This window comes from Mobula birostris, chromosome 8 (assembly GCF_030028105.1).
Source record: "Mobula birostris isolate sMobBir1 chromosome 8, sMobBir1.hap1, whole genome shotgun sequence".
NCBI lineage: Eukaryota > Metazoa > Chordata > Chondrichthyes > Myliobatiformes > Myliobatidae > Mobula > Mobula birostris.
In genome coordinates this window covers 148897253-148919080 of record NC_092377.1, presented here as the reverse complement: position 1 = coordinate 148919080, position 21828 = coordinate 148897253, and the positions used below count along the sequence as shown (strand labels likewise).

Sequence of the window (21828 nt, the reverse complement as noted above, 5' to 3'; positions counted from 1 at the left end):
TATCAATTTTCGCATTACAATTATGAGGGAAGATAACATGATCATGGAGGTGGGAAAAGGATACCTGACTAATTGGACCCTGCAGTACCCTCCAGAAGGGTAATCCCACAGATCCACACTCTCTATCTCAGAGCAGTTTTCATTATTTCATTCATCAATAATCTGCCAAGCTAACTTTTAAAAACTGCTAACTATCCTATTTCATCATTCCTTCTCAAAGAAACATCAAAGATTGTGAGAGGTCATTGGTCCATCAGAACAATGTAACCATATAACAATTACAGCACGCAAACAGGCCATCTCGGCCCTTCTACTCCATGCCGAACGCTTACTCTCACTGAGTCCCACCGACCTGCGCTCAGCTCATAACCCTCCATTCCTTTCCTGTCCATATATCTATCCAATTTAACTTTAAATGACAACATCAAACCTGCCTCAACCACTTCTGCTGGAAGCTCGCTCCACACAGCTACCACTCTCTGAGTAAAGAAGTTCCCCCTCATGTTACCCTTAAACTTTTGCCCTTTAACTCTCAACTCATGTCCTCTTGTTTGAATCTTCCCCACTCTCAATGGAAAAAGCCTATCCACGTCAACTCAATCTATCCCTCTCATAATTTTAAATACCTCTATCAAGTCCCCCCTCAACCTTCTACGCTCCAAAGAATAAAGACCCAACTTGTTCAACCTTTCTCTTTAACTTAGGAGATGAAACCCAGGCAACATTCTAGTACATCTCCTCTGTACTCTCTCAATTTTATTGACATCTTTCCTATAATTCGGTGACCAGAACTGTACACAATACAGTAGCTCCGATGTCTGTATTTTTTCTCCATAATCATGCATACTTTTCATTTCCACATGGATATCTCACTTCCCCTTGAAGGTTTTCAGTGAATCTGTTCCTGTTCAGACTCCACATTCCCACCACTCAGATTGGTCATTTCCTATAGCTTTGCTTAAGATTTCAAGCAACCGCTGCCATTTATATTCTAAGGAGCACTAACAAACAAGTGTTTAGTACCAAACCATTTAAATTGAAATTAGGGTGGATTATAAGAGTGGCGTTTTGTAGTTTCTGAAAGGATGGAGAGAAGTGAGAGCCCAATTTCTGGTTAAAGGAATAAAGATTATTGTTTGCTGCCAACAGGACAAGGCATCTTCTCACCCACAGTTGCTTGTGATAGCATTTGAGCCCACCTGATATGAGGGAATTGTGTACAGGAACAGGTTTTACCATAGGGAAGTATGGGCCATATCTCAGAGAGCTAGAATTATAACTAAGAGCCCATTTGATACCATCAGAAATTTTAGCTGGCACTGGTCTTCCTGGAGGGAACTGTGGGGAGAAGCCCAAGCTTTACTGCGAGGATCTGAGGGTTGGAACAGAATTACTACCCTAGAGGGCTGCGTGGAGGTGGCTCATGTGTCCCCAGAGACAATTGTGGGTAGGAGGTAGGCTGTCCTTGGGTAGCGCGAGGCAAGAGGTTGCCTTTCCTTGGGCAACGTGAGGCAGGATTTCAATTCCTGTCGCAGAGAAGAGCAGCGGTACCAGAGGAAACTAGGACTGCCATCCCTAGTTGGATGTACTTTATTCTTATTTGTTATTTAGAGCTACCGCATGGCAACAGGTCCTTCTGCCCGACGAGCTCACGCTGCCCAGATGCACTCATTGGACCAAATACTAATGCATTTATCTTTGGAATGTAGAAGGAAATCAGAGCACCTTGAAGAAATCCACACAGTCACTGTGAGAATGTGCAAACTCTTCACAGAGACCAACGGGAATTGATTCCCAGGTCTCTGGTGCTGTAAGAGTAATACTGCACTACTGTGCTGCCCCTTTTTAAAATGTAAATATTGCATTCCACTGTTTAATTATTTATATTAATTTAATTTCTTATTTACTTCTGGAGATTCCTCTGCCTTCAACAAATCCAGCCTCAAATGTCAAACGTTTGGCTATTTACCCATGTACAATATTTTAAGAACCTATTTTTGTCGTTTAACGTTAAATTGGATAGATATATGGACAGGAAAGGAATGGAAGGTTATAAGCTGAGTGCAGGTCGGTGGGATTAGGTGAGAGTAAGAGTTCGGCAGGGACTAGAAGGGCCGAGATGGCCTGTTTCTGTGCTGTAATTGTTATATGGTTATTGATAACAATGTTAAAATATGTAGTTATTATGTCTCTGCATCTTCTAGTTGGCTCACAATGTCCAAGAAATTCCTCCTTCACTGACGTTTGTTCCTAATGTCACCATATCAGTCCAATCAGTTGTGTAACTGCTTTGAGGTTTTAGTTTGATGTGTTGAAGGAGCATTATACAGTAAATGCACATTATTTTTTTATCTTGCTGTTTGAGGAGATATGTGACAACAAACTTTGACCAATGTGAACATAAATAAGTGTGGTTATTTAGCCCTCCATTGATATTCCAACACAGCCAATTGATTTTCCTTCCCAATTTACCCACATATGCTCCTGCTCCATTGATATAATCATCTAACAAAAATCTCTCCAAATCCACCTTGAAAATGATGGCTTGCAGAAATTCGGCCTTTGTGAAAAGAGGGTTGAGGATTCCACTGTTATTTATGAGAATGTAATGCTGCCAGATATTGCTCCTAGATGGTTTAGCTTTAGATCTAAGACTATGATACACGCATTTGGCATTTTAACTTTTGGATATTTAACTTTCAAGGTTACAGAGAAACGTGGCATAGGATTGGGAATTGTTGGATTAAATTATTCTTTCAGAGCAGCCAGTATGATTATGATGGGCTGAATGGCTTCCTTCTGTGCTGTGCAGTTTCGATTTACTTGATAAGTAACTTAAAATAGTGGTGAAGTATTGGTGTGCTGCTTTGTCAGCATGTGGTGCTTCTCTCAAAAGTTTTCCCAGGTGTTTAAACTAGGGCTGTTTTATAATGGGTCTATTAAACACACTTTAAACCAAAGGCTTCCTTCACCGTTTCCATGTAAGGGTTATTGGAGAGCTCCACCATGCTCCACTTGAACACTGCATGAGATGTTAACTTAAGGTTCTGTCCAGTAACTCAGGTGGATGCAATAGATCTCAGCATACTATAGTAAAGAGCAGAGTAGTTCTCCCTGGTGCTTCATTCAGATCTTTAAAACAGTGATTTGGTCATTATCACATTACAGTTTGCGGAAGCTTGCTGTGCATAAATTGGCATCATGTTATGGAAATAGTGACACTTCAGAAGGGTCTCATAGCCATTGAGTTATACACTATTGAAACACTTCCTTTGACCCACGAAGTTTGCATCTACCATCACCCACATTCGTGCTGACCCTACATTAATCCAATTTGTTATTCTCCCCACAGTCCCAACAACCCTCTCCAGATTCCACTGCCCACCTAAAAACTTAGGGCAAATTAACCTAATCAACTGATAAAAGTGTGAAGTGATTCCCTTTGGAAAGTCAAATGTGAAGGCAGAATGTGGGGTTAATGGCAGGATTCTTAGCAGTGTGGAGGAACAGAGGGGTCTTGGGGTCCACATCCACAGATCCCCTAAAGTTGCCACACAAGTTGACAGGGTTGTTAAGAAAGCATATTGAGTGTTGGCCTTCATTATTTAGGGGACTGAGTTCAAGAGCTGCAAGGAAATATTGTAGCTCGAAAACTCTGGTTAGACTGCACTTGGAATATTGTGTACAGTACTGGTCGCCTCATTATAGAAAAGACATGGAAGCTTTAGAGCGGGTGCAGAAGCAATTTACCAGGATGTTGCCTGGATTAGAGAGCATGTCTTATGTGGGTAGGTTGAGCAAGCTAGAGCTTTTCTCTTTGGAGCAAAGGCGGACTAGAGGTAACTTAATAGACGTATACAAGATGAGTAGATCGAGTGGATAGCCAGAGACTTTTACCCAGGGTGGACCTGGTTAATACAAGGGGACATGATTTTAAGGTGATTGGAGGAAAGTACAAGGGAAATGACAGAGGTAGGTTTTTTCTCCCTCTCTCTCTGGCTATCCATCCCATAGGATGATGATGGTTCCTTTCAGTCAGTTAGTGGGGTTACCCCCACTCCTCAGAAAGGAACAGCGTGTGCGTGAGTGGATTTTAGGTGAGTAGGGGGTTGCACAGGTCCAGACCCACCCTCTCGACATCCCCTCCCGGATCCAGCAGCATGGTGGGGTCCAAGACGGCTGGCGGAAGTTCTGTTGCTGCGAATGGCCAGACCAAGCTTCAATGCAAGGGATGCCCTTTCTGTGCTTCATGGCACGTGTTTCCCAGATGGCTGTTGACCCTACGAGAGGGTTCATCCGCCCTTTGACAGGTCTTGCTTTTCATCCTGCAGGGTGTCTAGCTACCCTCCTCACCAGGCAAGCCTGGTGGGGGAGCTAGTTTATTCGCCTACCACCCAACCATGCGACAGGTAGTACTGGGTTACATGGTACCAGTAGCACTCAGACGAGTGACCTGACCTCTGTTTTTTCACAGAGAGTGGTGAGTATATGGATCGCTCTCTCAGGGATAGTGGTGGAAGGAGATACATTAGAGACATTTAAGAAATTCTCTGATGGGCACATGGATGATAGAAAAATGAAGGGTATGTAGGCGGTTAGGGACCTGAGAGAATATCATGGGCTGAAGAACCTATGCTGTGCTGTTCTGTTCTATTTTGCCATGTGGGAGGAAACCCATATGCTCGTAAGGAGAACATGCAAACTCCACATAGACAGCAACCGAAGTCAGAATCGAACCCTGGTCACTGCAGCCATGAAGCAATATGTCTACTCATTGTTTCACTGGGCCACCCAAAGAACTTGGAATTATACTTTAAGAGAACTGATCACTGAGTATAAACACAAGTCTTTCTTCCTGTTTAAGTCCAACCTTGCAGCCTCTAGCCAATAATGGTTTGAAATGATAGAGGTTTGTTGGATTTTGAAAGGAGTTGGGAGGATAAGTTGGCTGAAACTGCTTAAACTGTTGACATTGATGAACGTGGGAGATTAGGACATGGTCAAATGATTTGAGTACCAGTCTCTTCCCTTTAATCATTCAGTTTTTTAACCAACCAGCAAAACCTTCATCACTAAAGTTCTGGCAAAGCTATGACCACTTTGATCACTTTGCACTAAAGTTGACTTTTTTTCTAATTGCATACTTTCTCATAAAAATTGTAAATAATTCATGTATACGCCACATGTATATGCCATGTTAGCATAGTGGTTAGTGTGATGCTATTACACTCAGAGTGTCGGAGATCAGAGTTTAATTCCAGCGTCCTCTGAAAGGAAGTTTGTACGTTCTTTCCATGTGTGCGTGGGTTTCTTCTGGGTGCTCCGGTTTCCTCCCACAGTCCAAAGGTGTACTGGTTAGAAGGTTAATTAGTCATTGTAAATTGCAAGGGTTAAAATCAGCGGATTGCTGGGTGGTGTGCCTCAGTGTCTCTAAATAAAAAAATAAAATAACTTATGGTCTTGAAAACGCTGCTTATCTGACGCTGTGTGCCTGTGCTGCTGACACGAGTAAGTTTCTCATTGCAAGCATGCACACATGTATTTCTGCAGATGACATTAAACTTGACTTTGACTTTGGTGGAAATCTTTCCACTGACCCCTTGCTCCTTGAGTTTCCTTTAACCTGAATTTCTTGCATTTTTGATGGCTGAGAACATTAGAGGAACTGAAGGTAGTGTGGGCAGGTTAAGGGCTGTATGATTTCCTTCTTGTTCCTGCTGAAGGGTGTATCGTTCATGGAACTGACTGGGTTTTGATTTCCCCCCCCTATCTGCAGGATTTTTGCGGGCAAGAAGAAGCACACTTACTGGCCCTACTCCATCAACTGCACAGGCACCGAGATCCACCTCTCCAACTGTGGCTTGGGCCCTCCCGCCGTGGACAGGAACAACACATGCAAGAGCGGGATGCCCGTGGTGGTGAGCTGTGTCGCAGGACGCCCCTTCACAACCATCACCTCCACTCGAATCCGGAAAGCCTTCCCGCTCAAGGTGATGTGATTTGTGCAGCTGTCCAGCTTGGGAGGGTGGTGGGTAAATGGTACCCAAGGTGGCTTGATAGAATTGAATGGTTTGAGTCGCTGAATAGTCTCATCCTGTTCCTAAACCGTGTTAGCCCGGGGACTCAAGGAACACAGAAAGTCACTGAAGACAGTGAACTCATCCAGAAGTTCAGGTGGGTCAAGAAAAGGAGGTCGGAAGGCTGAGCGTAGGCTGGAGACTCATTGGGTTTGGACATTGCAGTTCCAAGTGGTCCCTTGATCTGGTCATATGCTGGGCTCTGAATGAGTCAATTATAGATCTCTCTCGTGTATCCTGGTGGCGGCGTTGGTGGTGGTGGTGGTGTGTGTGTGTGTGCGTGCGCGTACCTATAGTTGAGTGAGCATATGCGCCGTGTATGGGTGTGCATGCTTTTCTGTATGAACACCTGCATTGCGTCTGTGAGTATGTGCACGCGCTCGCAGGTATGGGTGTTGTGTGCATGATGCGGTGCCTGTGTCTGCCTGAATGCTGGCAGGATCAATGTTTCTGCATAAGCTTGGAATTGGTTTGCTCAGGTAGTTTGCCCTGTCCTGTTCCAAACAGCTGGTAATTTTTAAAATGCATGCACAGTTCAATTAAGTACTGCAGCTGACGCATACACAGCAAGATCCTACAATGAGCAAAAGGGTAGAACATAGAACAATACGTTTATCAAACAGCCCACAAAGCTGTGCCGAGCCAATTATATTAGTAATTAATTGGCCAGCTAAGTCCATCCCTTCTGCCTACACCACGTCCATATCCTTCCATTTCCCTCCCATTCATGTGCCTCCTTAAAAGTCCCTTAAAATCCCTAATGTATTTGCCTCTACTGCCACCCCAGTCAGCGCACGCCAGCCACCCACCACTCTCTGAGTAAAAAATCTTGTCCCGCACATCTCCTTTGAACTTGACCCCTCTCACCTTAAGTGTATGCCCTCTGGTATTAGACATTTCAACCCTGGGGAAAAGGACACTGTCTGACTACTGTATCTATGCCTGTCATGATCTTTAAAACTTTCATTAGATCTCCCCTAAATAATCAGATAACCATCTCTGATGCTTGAGGGTGGACTGCTAACTTGGAGTAAACATATCTTGGAATGTTTGAACCTAAGACATTTGACTAAGTTGGAATTGTCGCCCTTCAGAGGTCAATTGTTGTCACAATCAAAGCTCATGCCAGTAAGGCATGGAGCCTGCAGAAACCACGAGTAGTTTTATAAACAGAAGGTGTATACTGCCGTTGCTAAGGCATATTAAGAACCTGTGGCTTGGACATGAAGGCTCTTATTAGTAAGAAGTATTTTCAAATAGTTTATATAAGCTTTAAGTTTGAAGCACAAGTCATCATGCAGTGCATTCCACTTACTGTATGTAATGCACATCAGAAAATAGAAGTCAGATGGATATTCTGGCTGCAAATCCTCTGCACGTATTAGTCAGTTCTGCCAGAGATTCTCTTCTTAAGTGACCAAACACAGATCAATAGAGATTTTTCCTGTGCTCCAACACTTCGATCCAAAATGTGAACTGCTCAGAAGTTTTTTAAACACGTGGTCCCTAAACTTTCTTGGCTGGTGAGAGGGTGGGTGAGGATTCCTTTGACATGAAAAACCGTAGGCTCGACAGTTTAGTCCCTCCTCTAAGCTCAGGAACAGTGGAGTGGGAGACTGGACAGAGAGAAGTGGATGATTCAGCCCTGATCCCTTGTGTGTGTTGTTCAATCCTCCTCTAATCCCTCCTTCCGTTCCCTTGCCACCAACCTGTGTCCCTTCCTGACCACCACACCAGTTACTTTACGCATTCCATAGCACCTGGCTATTAGACCAAGCTTATGGTCACCTGTGTTATTGTCACTTGGTGTCAAACGTTATTTGATATCACTGTTAGAGTCATAGAGTACGGAAAAAGGCCCTTTGGCTCATATGTGTCCATGATGGCCAAGATGATTCAAGTCCTCCCAAAGGGTTTATTAGATTAGATTAGATTATGAGGACATGCAGTCCTCTTTTATTGTCATTTAGTAATGCATGCATTAAGAAACGATACAATATTCATCCGGTGTGATATCACAGAAACACAGGACATACCAAGACTGAAAAACTAACAAAAACCACATAATTATAACATATAGTTACAACAGTGCAACAATACCATAACTTGATGAAGAACAGGCCATGACACAGTAAAAAAGTTCAAAGTCTCTCAAAAGTCCCACATCTCATGCAGACGGGAGAAGGAAGAAAACTCTCCCTGCCATGCCCGACCACAGTCCGACTCTGAGTCGTCCGAAAACTTGGAGCTCTGATCAGCCCTCCGACACCGAGTACCAAGCACTATCTCTGCCGAACGCTTCAACCTCAGCCTTGGTCGCCAGCAGCAGGCAAAGCCGGGGATTTTGGGGCCTTCCCTCCGGAGATTCTCGATCACACAGTAGCAGCGGCAGCAAACCGGGCATTTCAGAAATTTCCCCAGGTGTTCCTCTGCTTCTCACGTCTGTCTCCATCAAATCAGAATTGTGCACGGCATCCTACTTACAAATACGATATCATTTCACCGGAGAGCTGCGCGCGCTGCGTCGCGCCGCCATCTTCTCCTCCCGCCTCTAGGGCTTTGGCCCGAAACGTCGACTGTACTCTTTTCCATGATGCTGCCTGCCATGCTGAGTTCCTCCAGGATTTTGTGTGTGTTGCTTGGATTTCTAGCATCTGCAGATTTTCTCTTGCTCATGATTCAAGCGATTCCCATTTCCCAGTACTTGCCCTAAAGCCCTCTCAACTCTTGTCTTCCATCTACCTGCCCACATTATATTTAAACGTATTTAATGTACCTCCCCCATCCACTTCCTCTGGCCGCTGGTTCCATGTACACTCAGTTCTCAGTTTATTAGGTACCTCCTGCACCTTATAATGTGACCACTGAGTGTATGTTCCTGGCCTTCTGCTGCTGTAGCCCATTCACTTCAAGGTTTGACATGTTGTGCATTCAGAGATGCTCTTCTGCACACCACTGTTGCAACACATGGTTAGTTGAGCTACTTTTGCCTACCTATCAGCTTGAACCAGTGTAGCCATTCTCTGCTGACCTCTCTCATTATCAGGGCACTTTCACTCCACAGAATTGCTGCTCACTTTTTTTGTGTTTTGCACATTTCCCTGTAAACTCTAGATCATGCCATGGATGAATACCATTAAGCAAGGAGTCCATGGACTTTAGTTGGAAACCCCTGCAGGCTGTGCATGAAAATCCAAAGAGATCAGCAGTTTCTGAGATACTCAAATCACCTGGTCTGGCACCAACAATCATTCCACAGTCAAAGTCACTTCGATCACATTCCTTCCCCCATTGTGATGTTTGTCCTGAACAACAACTGAACCCCTTGACCATGTCTGCATGCTTTTATGCATTGAGTTGCTGCCACATTAGATATTTGCATTACTGAGTAGGTGTACTTAATAAAGTAGCTACTGAGTGTATGTACCACCCCGCCGTATAAAAAAGTTCAGAATCGGGATCAGGTTTATCATCATTGATATATGCCATGAAATTTGTTGCTTTGTGGCAACATTACAGAACAATACATTAAAAAATTAATATAAGCTATCAAAAGAAACTTTCAAAATAATCAACAGAGCAAAATAGTGAGGCCACAAACAAGAGAAAACCTGCAGATGCTGGAAATCCGAGCCACATTCACAAGATGCTGGAGGAACTCAGGAGGCCAGGCAGCATCTCTGGAAAAGAGTATAGTTGACATTTCAGGTCAAGACCTTTTAACAGGATGGATAATGAGTTATTGATGTAGTGTTAATGGGTTCACGGTCTGTTCAGAAATCTGTTGGAGGACAGGAAGGAGCTGTTCCTAAAACGTTGCGTGAATGGCTTCAGGCTCCTGTACCTCCTTCCTGATGGTGGTGATGAGAAGAAGCCATCCAGTTGGTGGTGAACTTGAGTTATCTTTTAAGTTCTTACTAAACCTTTCACCTCTCATCTTAAAACTACGTCTTGTTTTTGATAACCAAAATGAGGGGCAAAAAAAAGATCTCTCACCCTGTCTGTGCCCTGCGTGATTTTACAAATGATTTTATTCGGGCAGCGCGGTAGCGTAGTGGTTAGCGTAGTGCTTTACAGTACCTGCGACGTGGGTTCAATTCCCACCGCGGCCTGTAAGCAGTTTGTACGTTCTCCCCATGGCTGCTTGGCTTTCCTCTGGGTGCTCCTGTTTCCTCCAACATTGCAAAGATGTATCGTTTGGTAGGTTAATTGATCATTGTAAATTGTCCGGTGATCAGACTAGGAGTAAACTGGGTGACCGCTGGGCGGTGCAACTCAAAGGGCCAGAAGGGCCTACTCCATGCTGTATGTCAATAAAATTTAAAAAATACCTCTGTGAAACCAACCCCACCCCCGCAGTGTCACTGTTTTGAAGTACCTTGGGGTGTTTATACATTAAGAATTGAAAGATTTCAGAGTTGTATACTTAGATAATAAATAAACCTTTGAGCCTTTAAAAAAAATATTGTAGTTCTATATCCTCGCTTGCTTTATCCCAATTTGAAATCTGGATTTACAGTCAACATTAACCTATCGACCCCAATCTGGTCCTGAGGCCTAGGAAAGCCACAATGTGAAGGTACAAGTTTTTCATTTCATAACATGGCTAAAGGATGGAACTGTGTGTTAAATTAGAGCACCATTAAGAAACATCAGGCCAGATGGATTGAAAAGGCAGAGTGTCGGGTCCAAGACAAGGTTCTGCCGTCTGCTCAACGATACTTACTCCGCTCTGCACTGCACTGAGGCGGAGGCTGTGGCCTGCACCAGCTACTCTGGGCTTCGTGCCTGCGGACTCACTTCTGTTCCAAATGCTATTGGCTTACTTTTACTGTTCACACAATTTGCTTTTCTTCCCCCTCTGCACATTGGGAATTTGTCAGTCTTTTTTGTTAATGTGTTCTTTTGGGTTTCTTTGTTTTGTGGCTGCCTGTAAAGAGACGAATCCCAAGATTGTATAATGCATATATACTTCGATAATCAAAGTACTTTGAACCTGTGTTGGTTGGAGGTATTGCGGAAGTCTGGCATGGTGCTCGTAACCCTGCCCTCTGTTGGACTTGGAACGTGTGCCTCTCTTTCCTCTCTCTCTTCCCAGAGGAGTCACGTTTAACATTAATGTTCGGTATTCTGACATCCTCTCTGTGACTACGCAGTTGGTGAAAGTCAACCTTGTTTTAAACTTTGGGAGCATTGAATATGGAGCTCGACAGTGAACAGTAGGTTGCCCTCTTGGTTTCCTTTTCTAAGTTGCAAGTATCAGGCACCATTCCAAAGACTTAAGGCTATCAGTACTGTTAGAAGTGTAGCCTTTTAAACTTGATTTCTCATTAAGTTTTCAGATCCAAATCAGAATCAGGTTTTATTATTATTAACACTGACATATTGTATGTCATGAAATTTGTTGCTTTGTGGTGGCAAGATATGAAAATTACTATGTTATAGTAAAAATACAGTATATTAAATAAATAATACTAAAGACGAATAGTGAGGTAGTGTTTATGGGATCACTGACCTTTCAGGGCCTAAGATCTTGTTGCCCAGGAACTTGAGGCTGCTCACCCTTTCCACCGCTGACACGTCAATGGGGATTGGTGTGTGTTTTCCCAATTTCCTCTTCCTGAAGTTCACAGTCAGTTCCTTGCTCTTGATGATCATTGTGACAACATTTAATCAGCTGATCTATCTCACTCCTGTACACCTCCTTGTTACCATCTGACATTCCACCAACAACATTGGTGTCAACAACCTGAAATATTGGTATTACATTTCCCGACTAGATACCGCCTGACTGGTTGAATATTCCCAGTTTTTTCAGTTTTGATCTCATCGGCATTAATGCTTGTTGGGCCCCGTTCATGTCGATGTTGACCGCCATTTGTGGCTGTGTTAGTGTCTGCATCAGATTGACTTTCTGCTTTTTGGTGGAGAGGAGATTTAAAAACTGCTTTATTTGTTGTATGTGCCAACAAGCAACGCAGTTGGAGCGTTGTGTGGGGGAGGGGGCAGCCCACAAATGTAGCTGCAGCCGATGCTCAAGAGACTGTTACACAGTTCCCAGTACCTCAGTATCCAGGACATTCGATTGCAGTCCTTCCTCACAAAGCCTTTGCGCTGGCTGCACTCAGCGCATGCTCCTGCGGCCTTAAATGTGCCAGTCAACAGCATTCCCTCATGACCATAAGACAATAAGGCTAGCAGCAGAAATAGGCCATTCGGCCCATTGTTCTGCCACTCGATCACAGCTGATTTCAACTCCGCTCTTCTGCCTTCTCTCCGTAACCATTCACACCCTGAATAATCGAGAACCGTCAATCTCTGCTTTAAACTTGACCTCTGCAGTCCATGGTAATGAATTCCATAGGTTTACAACCCTCTGGCTAAAGACATTCCTCCACATCTTTGTTCCAAAGGAACATCCTTCTATTCTGAAGCTGTGCCCCCTGGTCCTCGACTTTCCTCATCATGGAAACATCTTCTGCATGTCTACTCTGTCTAGGCCTTTCAATATTTGATAGATATCAATGAGATCCCCCTCGTTCTTCTAAACACCAGTGAGTACAAGCTCAGAGCCATCAAACAATCCTCATGCGTTAGCCCTTTTATGCTCGTAAATCTCCTCTGAACCTCTCCAATGCCAGCACGTCCTTCCTTAGACATGGGCGTACAACTGTTCACAATACTCCAGATGTGGTCTGATCCATGCCTTATGAAGCCTCAGCTTACGGGCATCGTGTTGTAGTAGAAGACCAACAAGCTTCAGACACATAAGTGTACATCATTCTGCAGCTGAGTTTTCCACCTGGGCATGTGGGAATGGGGGTACCACCCACCCTATTGTGCTTGTCCCTTCTCCCAATAAGTCATCTGTAACCTCCTTCCATGCTCCTGCCTCATTCCCATCTCACCTGAAGCTTTTGATTATCACAAATCTATCATGTGCAGATTTAAAATGTACAGTTGACCCAATTTCTTACTTGTAGGGATGAGTTCCAAGCTACCCTCTGCTTGAGGTTTTTGATAACCAGCACAAAGCCACAGCTGGTAGAACCAGTGCCTCACAGTTGCAAACCTGGGTTTGATCCTGTCCTCCGGTGTTATCTGTGTGGAGTCTGCCGTTTTCCTTGTGTCCACATGGGTTTCCTCCGGTCTTCTCCCACATTTAAAAAAATGCAGATTGGTAGGTAAATTGGCTGCTGTAAATGTGTTGGTGAGTGGTAGAATCTGGGGCCATTGTTGAGAATGGGTCAGCATGGAGTCAATCGGCTGAATGGCTTGATTCAGTATTGACAACTGTTAAGTGTGCAACTTGGCTCTCTGTTGTCTTCCTAACCATCCTTTCTAACCACTCCCACTCATCACAGCCTGGCTCCTAGACTCTCCAAGCCATGGAGATGCCTACCAAGGGAATTACTACTCTATTCCCTCCTCAATCAATATATCCCTACCCTGAAATCTGGAACTCTGCTCAGTGTGGTTAACTAGTGTTTTTGCTCACAATAGGGAACTTCTACCCTTTGTGTTATAAAACCACAAGATATAGGAGCAGGATGAGGCCATTTGGCCTATCAAGTCTGCTCCTCCGTTTCATCATGGTTGATCCAATTTTCCTGTCAGTCCCAATCTCCTGCCTTCTCCCCATCCCTTCATGCCCTGATCAATCAAGAATTTATCAACCTCTGCCTTAAATATACATAAAGCTGCCTGTGGCAGAGAATTCCACAGATTCACCACCCTGGCTAAAGAAATTCCTCCTCATCTCCATTCTAAAAAGACGCCCCTCTGTTCTGAGGCCATGTCCTCTGGTCTTAGACTCTCCCATCATTGGAAACATCCTCTCCAGATCCACTCTATCAAAGTCTTTCACCATTTGATAGGTTTCAATGAGGTACCCCTCATTCTTCTAAATTCTAGTGAATACCAGGGCCATCAAACACTCTTCATATGACAAGCTATTCAATCCTGGAATCATTTTCATGAACTTCCTTTGAATCCTCTCCAGTTTCAACACATCCTTTCTTAGATAAGGGGTCCAATACTGCTCACAATACTCCAAGTGAGGCCTCACCAGTGCTTTATAAAATCTCATCATTACGTCCTTGCATTTATCTTCTAATCCTCTTTCAATTACTGCTAACATCGCATTTGCCTTCCCTACCACAGACTCAAACTGAAAATTAACCTTTAGGGAATCCGGCGTAAGGACCCTCAAGTCATTTGCTTCTCAATTTTTTGTATTTTCTTTCCATTTAGAAAATAGTCAACCTTTCATTTCTTCTACCAAAGTGCATAACCATACACTTCCTGACACTGTATTCCATCTGCCATTTCTTTGTCCATTCTCCTAATCCATCTACGTTCTTCTCTAGTCTCTCTACTTCCTCAAAACTACCTGCCCTTCCACCTATCTTCATATTGTCTGCAAACTTTGCAAGAAAGCCATCAATTCCATTATCCAAATCACTGACATATAACATAAAAAGAATCAGTCCCAACGCAGATCCCTATAGAACACCAGTAATCACTGACAGCCAACCAGAAAAGGTTCCCTTTATTCCACCTCTTTGCCTCCTGCCAATCAGCCACTGCTTTATCCACGCTAGAATCTTTCCTGTAATGCCATGGGCTGGTAGCTTGTTAAGTAACCTTGTGTGTTGTACCTTGTCAAAGACCTTCTGAAAATCCAAGAACACAACATCAACCAATTCTCCTTTGTTTATACTGCTTGTTATTTCTTCAAAGAATTCCAACAGATTTGTCAGGCAAGATTTTCCCTTGAGGAAACCATGCTGTCTACAGACTATTTTATCATCTGACCTGAGACCTCATCCAACATAATCCCCTCCAACTTCTTCCAAACCGCTGAGGTCAGACTAACTGGCCTATAGTCTCCTTTCTTCTGCCTCTTTCCTTTCTTGAAGAGCAGAGTGAAATTTGCAATTCTCTAGTCTTCTGGAACCACTCCGGAATCTAGTGATTCTTGAAAGATCATTACTAACGCCTCCGCAATCTCTTCAACCACCTTTTCGGAACACTGGGGTGTATACCATCTGGTCCGGGTGTCTTATCTACCTTCAGATCTTCCAGTTTCCCAAGACCCTTCTCCCTAGTAATGGTAACTTCACACCCTTCATCATCCCTGACACCTAGAACTTCCAACATACTGCTAGTGTCTTCCACAGTGAAGATTGATGCAAAATACTTATTCAGTTTATCCACCATTTCCTAGTCCCCAGTTACTCCAGCAGTCCGATACCCACTCTCACCTCTCTTTTACACTTCATGTTTCTGAAGAAACTTTTGGTATCCTCTTTAATATCACCTCTTTAATATAGCTTACTTTTGTGTTCCATCTTTACCTTCTTAATGACCTTTTTAGTTGACTTATGTCAACTGTTTTTAAAAGCATCCCAATTCTCTAACTGCCCACTAATTTGACGGGGGATGAGAGGTGACCTGATAGAGATGTATAAGATGATAAGGGGCATTGATCGTGTGGATAGCCAGAGGCTTTTTCCCAGGGCTGAAATGGCTAACACGAGGGGGCATAGTTTTAAGGTGCTTGGAAATAAGTACCAAGGGGATGTCAGGGATAAGTTTTTCACACAGAGAGTGGTGGGTGTGTGGAATGCACTGCCAGTAGCCGTGATGGAAGCAGATACAATAGGGTCTTTTAAGAGGTACATGTTAAGTAGGTACATGGAGCTTAGAAAAATAGAGGGCTTTGCACTAGGGAAATTCTGGCAATTTCTAGAGTAGGTTACATGGTTGGTACGACATTGTGGGCTGAAGTGCCTATAATAGAACATAGAAAGGACAAAGAAAACTTGCAGCACAATACAGGCCCTTTGGCCCACAAAGCTGTGCCAAACATGTCCCTACCTTAGAAATTTTCTAGGGTTACCCATAGGCCTCTGTTTTTCTGAGCTCCATGTACCAGGTGTCTCTTAAAAGACCTTATCGTATCCGCCTCCACCACAGTCACTGGCTGCCCATTCCACGCACTCACCACTCTCTGCATAAAAAAACTTACCCCTGACATCTCCTCTGTGCCTGCTTCCAAGCACCTTAAAACTGTGTCATCCTCCATCGTTCCAAGGGAAAAAGGCCAAGTTCACTCAACCTATTCTCATAAGGCATGCTCCCCAATCCAGGCAACATCCTTGTAAATCTCTTCTGCACCCTTTCTATGATTTCCACATCCTTCCTGTAGTGAGGCGACTAGAACTGAGCACAATACTCCAAGTGGGGTCTGACCAGGGTCCTATATAGCTGCAACATTACCTCTCGGCTCCTAAACTCAATCCCATGATTGATGGAAGCCAATGCACTGTACGCTTTCTTAACCACAAAGTCAACCTGCGCAGCAGCTTTGAGCGTCCTATGGACTCAGACCCCAAGATCCCTCTGATCCTCCATACTGCCAAGAGTATTACCATTAATACTATATTCTACCATCATATTTGACCTACCAAAATGAACCACCTCACACTTATCTGGGTTGAACTCTATCTGCCACTTCTCAGCCCTGTTTTGCATCCTATCAATGTCCCGCTGTAACCTCTGACAGCCTTCCACACTATTCACAACACCTCCAATGTTTGTGTCATCAGCAAATTTACTAATTCATTCCTCCACTTCCTTATCCAGATCATTTATAAAAATCACGAAGAATAAGGGGTCCCAGAACAGATCCCTGAGGCACACCACTGGTCACCGACCTCCATGCAGAATATGACCCGTCTACAACCACTCTTTGCCTTCTGTGGGCAAGCCAGTTCTGGATCCACAAAGCAATGTTCCCTTGGATCCCATGCCTCCTTACTTCCTCAATAAGCCTTGCATGGGGTACCATGTCAAATGCCTTGCTGAAATCCATATACACGACATCTATGGCTCTACCTTCATCAATGTGTTTAGTCACATCCTCAAAAAATTCAATCAGGCTCATCAGGCACGACTTGCCTTTCACAAAGCCATGCTGACTATTCCTAATCATTTTATGCCTTTCCAAATGTTCATAAATCCAGCTTCTCAGGATCTTCTCCATCAACTTACCAACCACTGAAGTAAGACTCACTGGTCTATAATTTCCTGGGCTATCTCTACTCCCTTTCTTGAATAATGGAACAACATCCACAACCCTCCAATCCTCCGGAACCTCTCCCATCCCCATTGATGATGCAAAGATCATTGCCAGAGGCTCAGTAATCACCTCTCTCGCCTCCCACAGTAGCCTGGGGTACATCTCATCCAGTCCCGGTGACTTATCCAACTTGATGCTTTCTAAAAGCTCCAGCATATCCTCTTTCTTAATATCTACATTCTCAAGCTCTTCAGTCCGCTGCAAGTCATCCCTATAATTGCCAAGATTGTTTTCTGTAGTGAATACTGAAGCAATGTACTCATTAAGTACCTCTGCTATCTCCTTCGGTTCCATATACACTTTTCCACTGCCACTGTTGATTGGTCCTATTCTCTCATGTCTTATCCTCTTGCTCTTCACATATTTGTAGAATGCCTTGGGGATTTCCTTAATCCTGTCTGCCAAGGCTTCTCATGGCCTCTTCTGGCTCTCCTAATTTCTTTCTTAAGCTCCTTCCGGCTGTGCTGTAAATTTCTATGTTCTATGTTCTAATTTTTGCTCTGTTATATACCCTCTCTTCGGCTTTTATGTTGGCTTTGACTTCTCTTGTTAGCCACAGTTGTGTCATCTTGCATTTAGAATACTTCTTCCTTTTTGGGATGTATATATCCTGTGCCTTCCAAATTACTTCTAGAAATTCAGCCATTGCTGCTCTGCCATCATGCCTGACAATGTTCTTTTCCAATCAATGCTGGCCAATGCCTCTCTTAGGCCTCTGTAATTCCCTTTACTCCACTGTAATACTGATACATCTGACTTTAGCTTCTCCTTCTCAAGTTTCAGGGTGAATTTGATTACATTATGATCTCTACCCATAAGGGTTCTTTTACCTCAAGCTCTCTAATCAATTCCACTTCATTATACAGCACCCAATCCAGTATAGCTGATCCCCCAGTGGAATCAACCATGAGCTCCCTTAAAAGCCATCTCATCGTCACTCTTGGAATCCAGCACCAACCTGGTATTCCCAATCTACCTGCATATTGAAATCCACCATGACCATTGTGACATTGCCCTTTTGGCATGCATTTTCTCTCTCCTGTTGTGATATGTAGACCCCATCCTTACTGCAGCTCCCATCAGGGTCTTTTTACCTTGACTCTGATTACAATGATTTAATACCTTTCAACCCTATGTCACCTCTTTCTAATGATTTGATTTCAAATGCCACCCATTCTGCCTTCCTAGCTGTCCTTTCGATACAACGTGTATCCCTGGACATTAAGCTCCAGCTAAAATCTTCTTTCAGTCATAATTTAGTGATGCCTACGTCATACATGCCAATTTGCAACTGTGCTACAATTTCATCGACCTTATTCCATATACTGCGCGCATTCAAATTTAACACCTTCAGTCCTGCATTGACCCTTTTCAATAGGTTTCAATTGGTAAGTTTAATATCAGAGAAATGTGTACAATATACATCCTGAGATTCTTTTTACATTGCAGCTCATCAATTTTTCCCTATCAGCAGCCTCTCTTCACTACACATTATCCCTGTTTGTAAACCAGCGACCTCATCTTCAGAACTATTATCCGCCTTTCCTATTAATTTCTTGCAATGAAATATACACAGCTCAGAACACTAGTTGCACCATGCTCAACCTTTTGATTTCTAACTTTGTCAGAGGTCTTACCAACATCTGCCTCTGTGTCTTCTAGTTCATAAGATACAATGGCCAGCAATTCTTTAGCCTTTTTAATTACTTTTTGCTTCCCTGTACGAACATCTTAATGATCTACACATGAAGATCCCTGCCTTGCGCCATTAAAGTTTCTTAGGACACTGATGGGGTTTTCCCCACTTGGCGGGTGTTCTGTTGCATCCATTTCCCTGAGTGCATCGATAATTCATCCTGACCTCAGTGCTTTCTCCTCCACCATCCTCTGCTCATCCTTCCCTGTCTGAATGGGGTAAGAGGTTGGGAATCCCAGCTTCCTCAAGCTGGCAATGTTTGCCGTAAGCAGTGCTGGGGCGCAGTATAGCAGGGCAGGGGAAGGGAAAAATTCCCACTGTTCTCTGCAGGTGTCTAGATGGCCAACGAATTGTTTTGTATCTACAGGAACCACAAGTTCGTCTCAGGGGAGGAGCCAGGATCGGAGAAGGCAGAGTGGAAGTGTTGAAGGACGGGAATTGGGGAACCATATGTGACGACCAGTGGAGTCTGGTGTCAGCCAGCGTGGTCTGCCGGCAACTGGGCTTTGGCACAGCCAAGGATGCCTTGGCTGGATCTCAAATGGGAAAAGGTGAGGCCTTCCCCACCTTCCGTCCCCTGTGGCCCTTCCCCTCCATTTTACTCCCACTGCTCCCTGATAACCCCATTCCTTCCCCTCCATTCCCACAGTCCAGGGTTGAGACTGAGTGTAAGCAGCAAAATTTGTTTTATAACCTCAAAGCATCCCAAATCACCTGAAGGCCAAGGAAATGTGCTCACCGCTGCAAGGTAGGAGATGTGTCGGCTAATTTATGCACAGCAGGATCCCAGAATTAGATAACCAAATCCTGTTTCTTGGTCAGTGCACCGGGAATATTTTACCACTCAGACTTTGGAAGTCTGGAATCTTTTACATCCACCCGGGAGAACAAATGAAACACATTAATGGGCTGTCAACGTAGATCATCTCCACTAGTCCCTTGAAGCCACTGCCTGTGATCCAAGACAACGGAAAGCTCGTGTGAGACCCTGCTGTGTTTTAAAAGGAGGTGTCGGGAACATTATTTGCTTTGTAGACTGGCTGTGTTCTCCCACATGCAAAGACCAAAGCTGGGTCACCCTCAGGCCACTGGACAGCTGCTGGCCCGAATTGGGAGTTTCCAAAGAGAGAGAAAAACGCAGAAGAAAACAACAATTAAGACACTATCATAAAAAAGATACATCTTCATCCTTGTGAACAGAGACTGAAGAGGTTTAACCAGATCCTGATCTCACAGGCAGAAATTACGTACAATGGGATATAAACATCCAGCATGGAATAATGCGTTCCACACCCTTGTGGACCTTGGTGGACTGGTAGCTTTATTTGCCTTCACAGTCATCTGGAGATTACACCTAGGTTTGTGCCTTGTATTTGGAGCATGTTCTCCAGCCCTCACTTCTCACGTGCAACAGTGATCAACCCATCCTGTGGTTCTGTGACCGTGCTGTAGTATCCAGGCTGTGCTGCATTACCGACGATATGCTGCAATACTGGGGGTATGCTGCTGTACTTGGGACTTCCCTTTAGAACAGATATGAGGAGGAATTTCTCTAGCTCGAGGGTGGAATTCATCACTACAGACTGCTGTGGAGGACGAGACATTGGGAATATTTAATGCAGAGGTTGATAGGATCTTGATTAGTAAGGGCATCAAAGATTATGGGGAGAAGGCAGGAAAACGGGGTTGAGAGAGAGAATAAGTCAGCCATGATAGAATGACAGAGCAGAATCATTGGGGCAAATGGCCTAATTTGGCCACTATGTCTTGTGGTCCTAGTATTGAAAGTATGCTGTATGAGGGTGTACCTCTGTACTAAGTGTGTGCTGTCGTACTGAAGGCGTATTGTTGTACTGAGTGTTTCCTGTTCCATTGCTTTTTGGTCCACTGTTAATTGAAGGTCGTATTGGCTCTCTAGTGTAGAAATAAAAGCTTCCTTTTCACATTTAAAAATATGTATGTCTGGGGCTAATTCAAGTATTTTGTAAAATTTTTCCTAGAAACCTCTTGCAACTATAATCTCACGAATTAAATGTTACACATGAAGGCATTACCATCTTCCTGATACACCACTGTTCACCAGTGTAGAATGTTCCTCGGTATGTTTGAAGCTTAATAATAGTAAATTGGTTCTCCATAATCTGCTGTACCTTGCCCACCATGTTTTGTCCATTGCTATTAATTGACCATTCGTTACTGTATATCAAATTAGCTGTTCACCCTGCGTTCTTGTCTGCATTCCACTTTTCATTGCTTGTCCCTAACAGTGTGCCAAGTCCCAGCAAGACATTTCAGAAAATTCTTGACTCCCTGCCAAAGGGGATCTGGCCTTCCTATGGCTGTTAGAGTGCAGCTGTTTATACGGCCAGCTGTAAAGCCTTCCCGAGGCACACAGCGAGGTCAGCACCAGCTATCGTCCCAGATACTTACACTATCTCTCTCCCTCCCCCCCCCTCTCTGTTTATTCTGTTTTCTTTCTCCGCCTCTCCCACCCATACTCTCTTATTCGTCTTTTGTTTCTTCTTTCATTCTCTCCATAAATGATTTTTCTTCCATTTCCCTGCTATGTCTTTCTCCCCTTCTGTCCTTTGCCTTTTTCTTCCCTCTGAAAATATCCTCCTCCCTTTTGCTCTTTCTTTCCTTCCTCTCTTTCTTCCTATCCCAGGTGATTTAACAATTCTTTTCATAGTGTTTTCCAAATAACAGAAAGGCTGGTGTTTCTGTAACACCTTTTACAACATCTGATGAAGGGCCTCCATGGATGCTGCTCAACCCATTGATTTTTTTGCAGCAGCTGGCGTGCTATTCTAGATTCCATTACTTGCATCTCTTGTATCTCCTCTCTCGATGTCCCAACTGTTCGACAATTAAAGAAAAAGTCTAGTCAATGTTAATTTAGGAAACACTGT

At 43.9% G+C, this 21828-nt stretch overlaps 1 protein-coding gene across 1 annotated transcript in view; it reads left to right on the top strand.

Moving 5' to 3' along the window:
- The window catches only part of LOC140201823 (lysyl oxidase homolog 2-like), a 146711-nt gene that overhangs the window by 85444 nt on the left and 39439 nt on the right, over positions 1 to 21828 (top strand). The window contains exons 5-6 of the mRNA XM_072266527.1: positions 5777 to 5990; positions 19287 to 19470. Of these exons, the coding sequence (XP_072122628.1) occupies positions 5777 to 5990; positions 19287 to 19470 (398 nt within the window). The remainder of the gene's footprint in view (positions 1 to 5776; positions 5991 to 19286; positions 19471 to 21828) is intronic.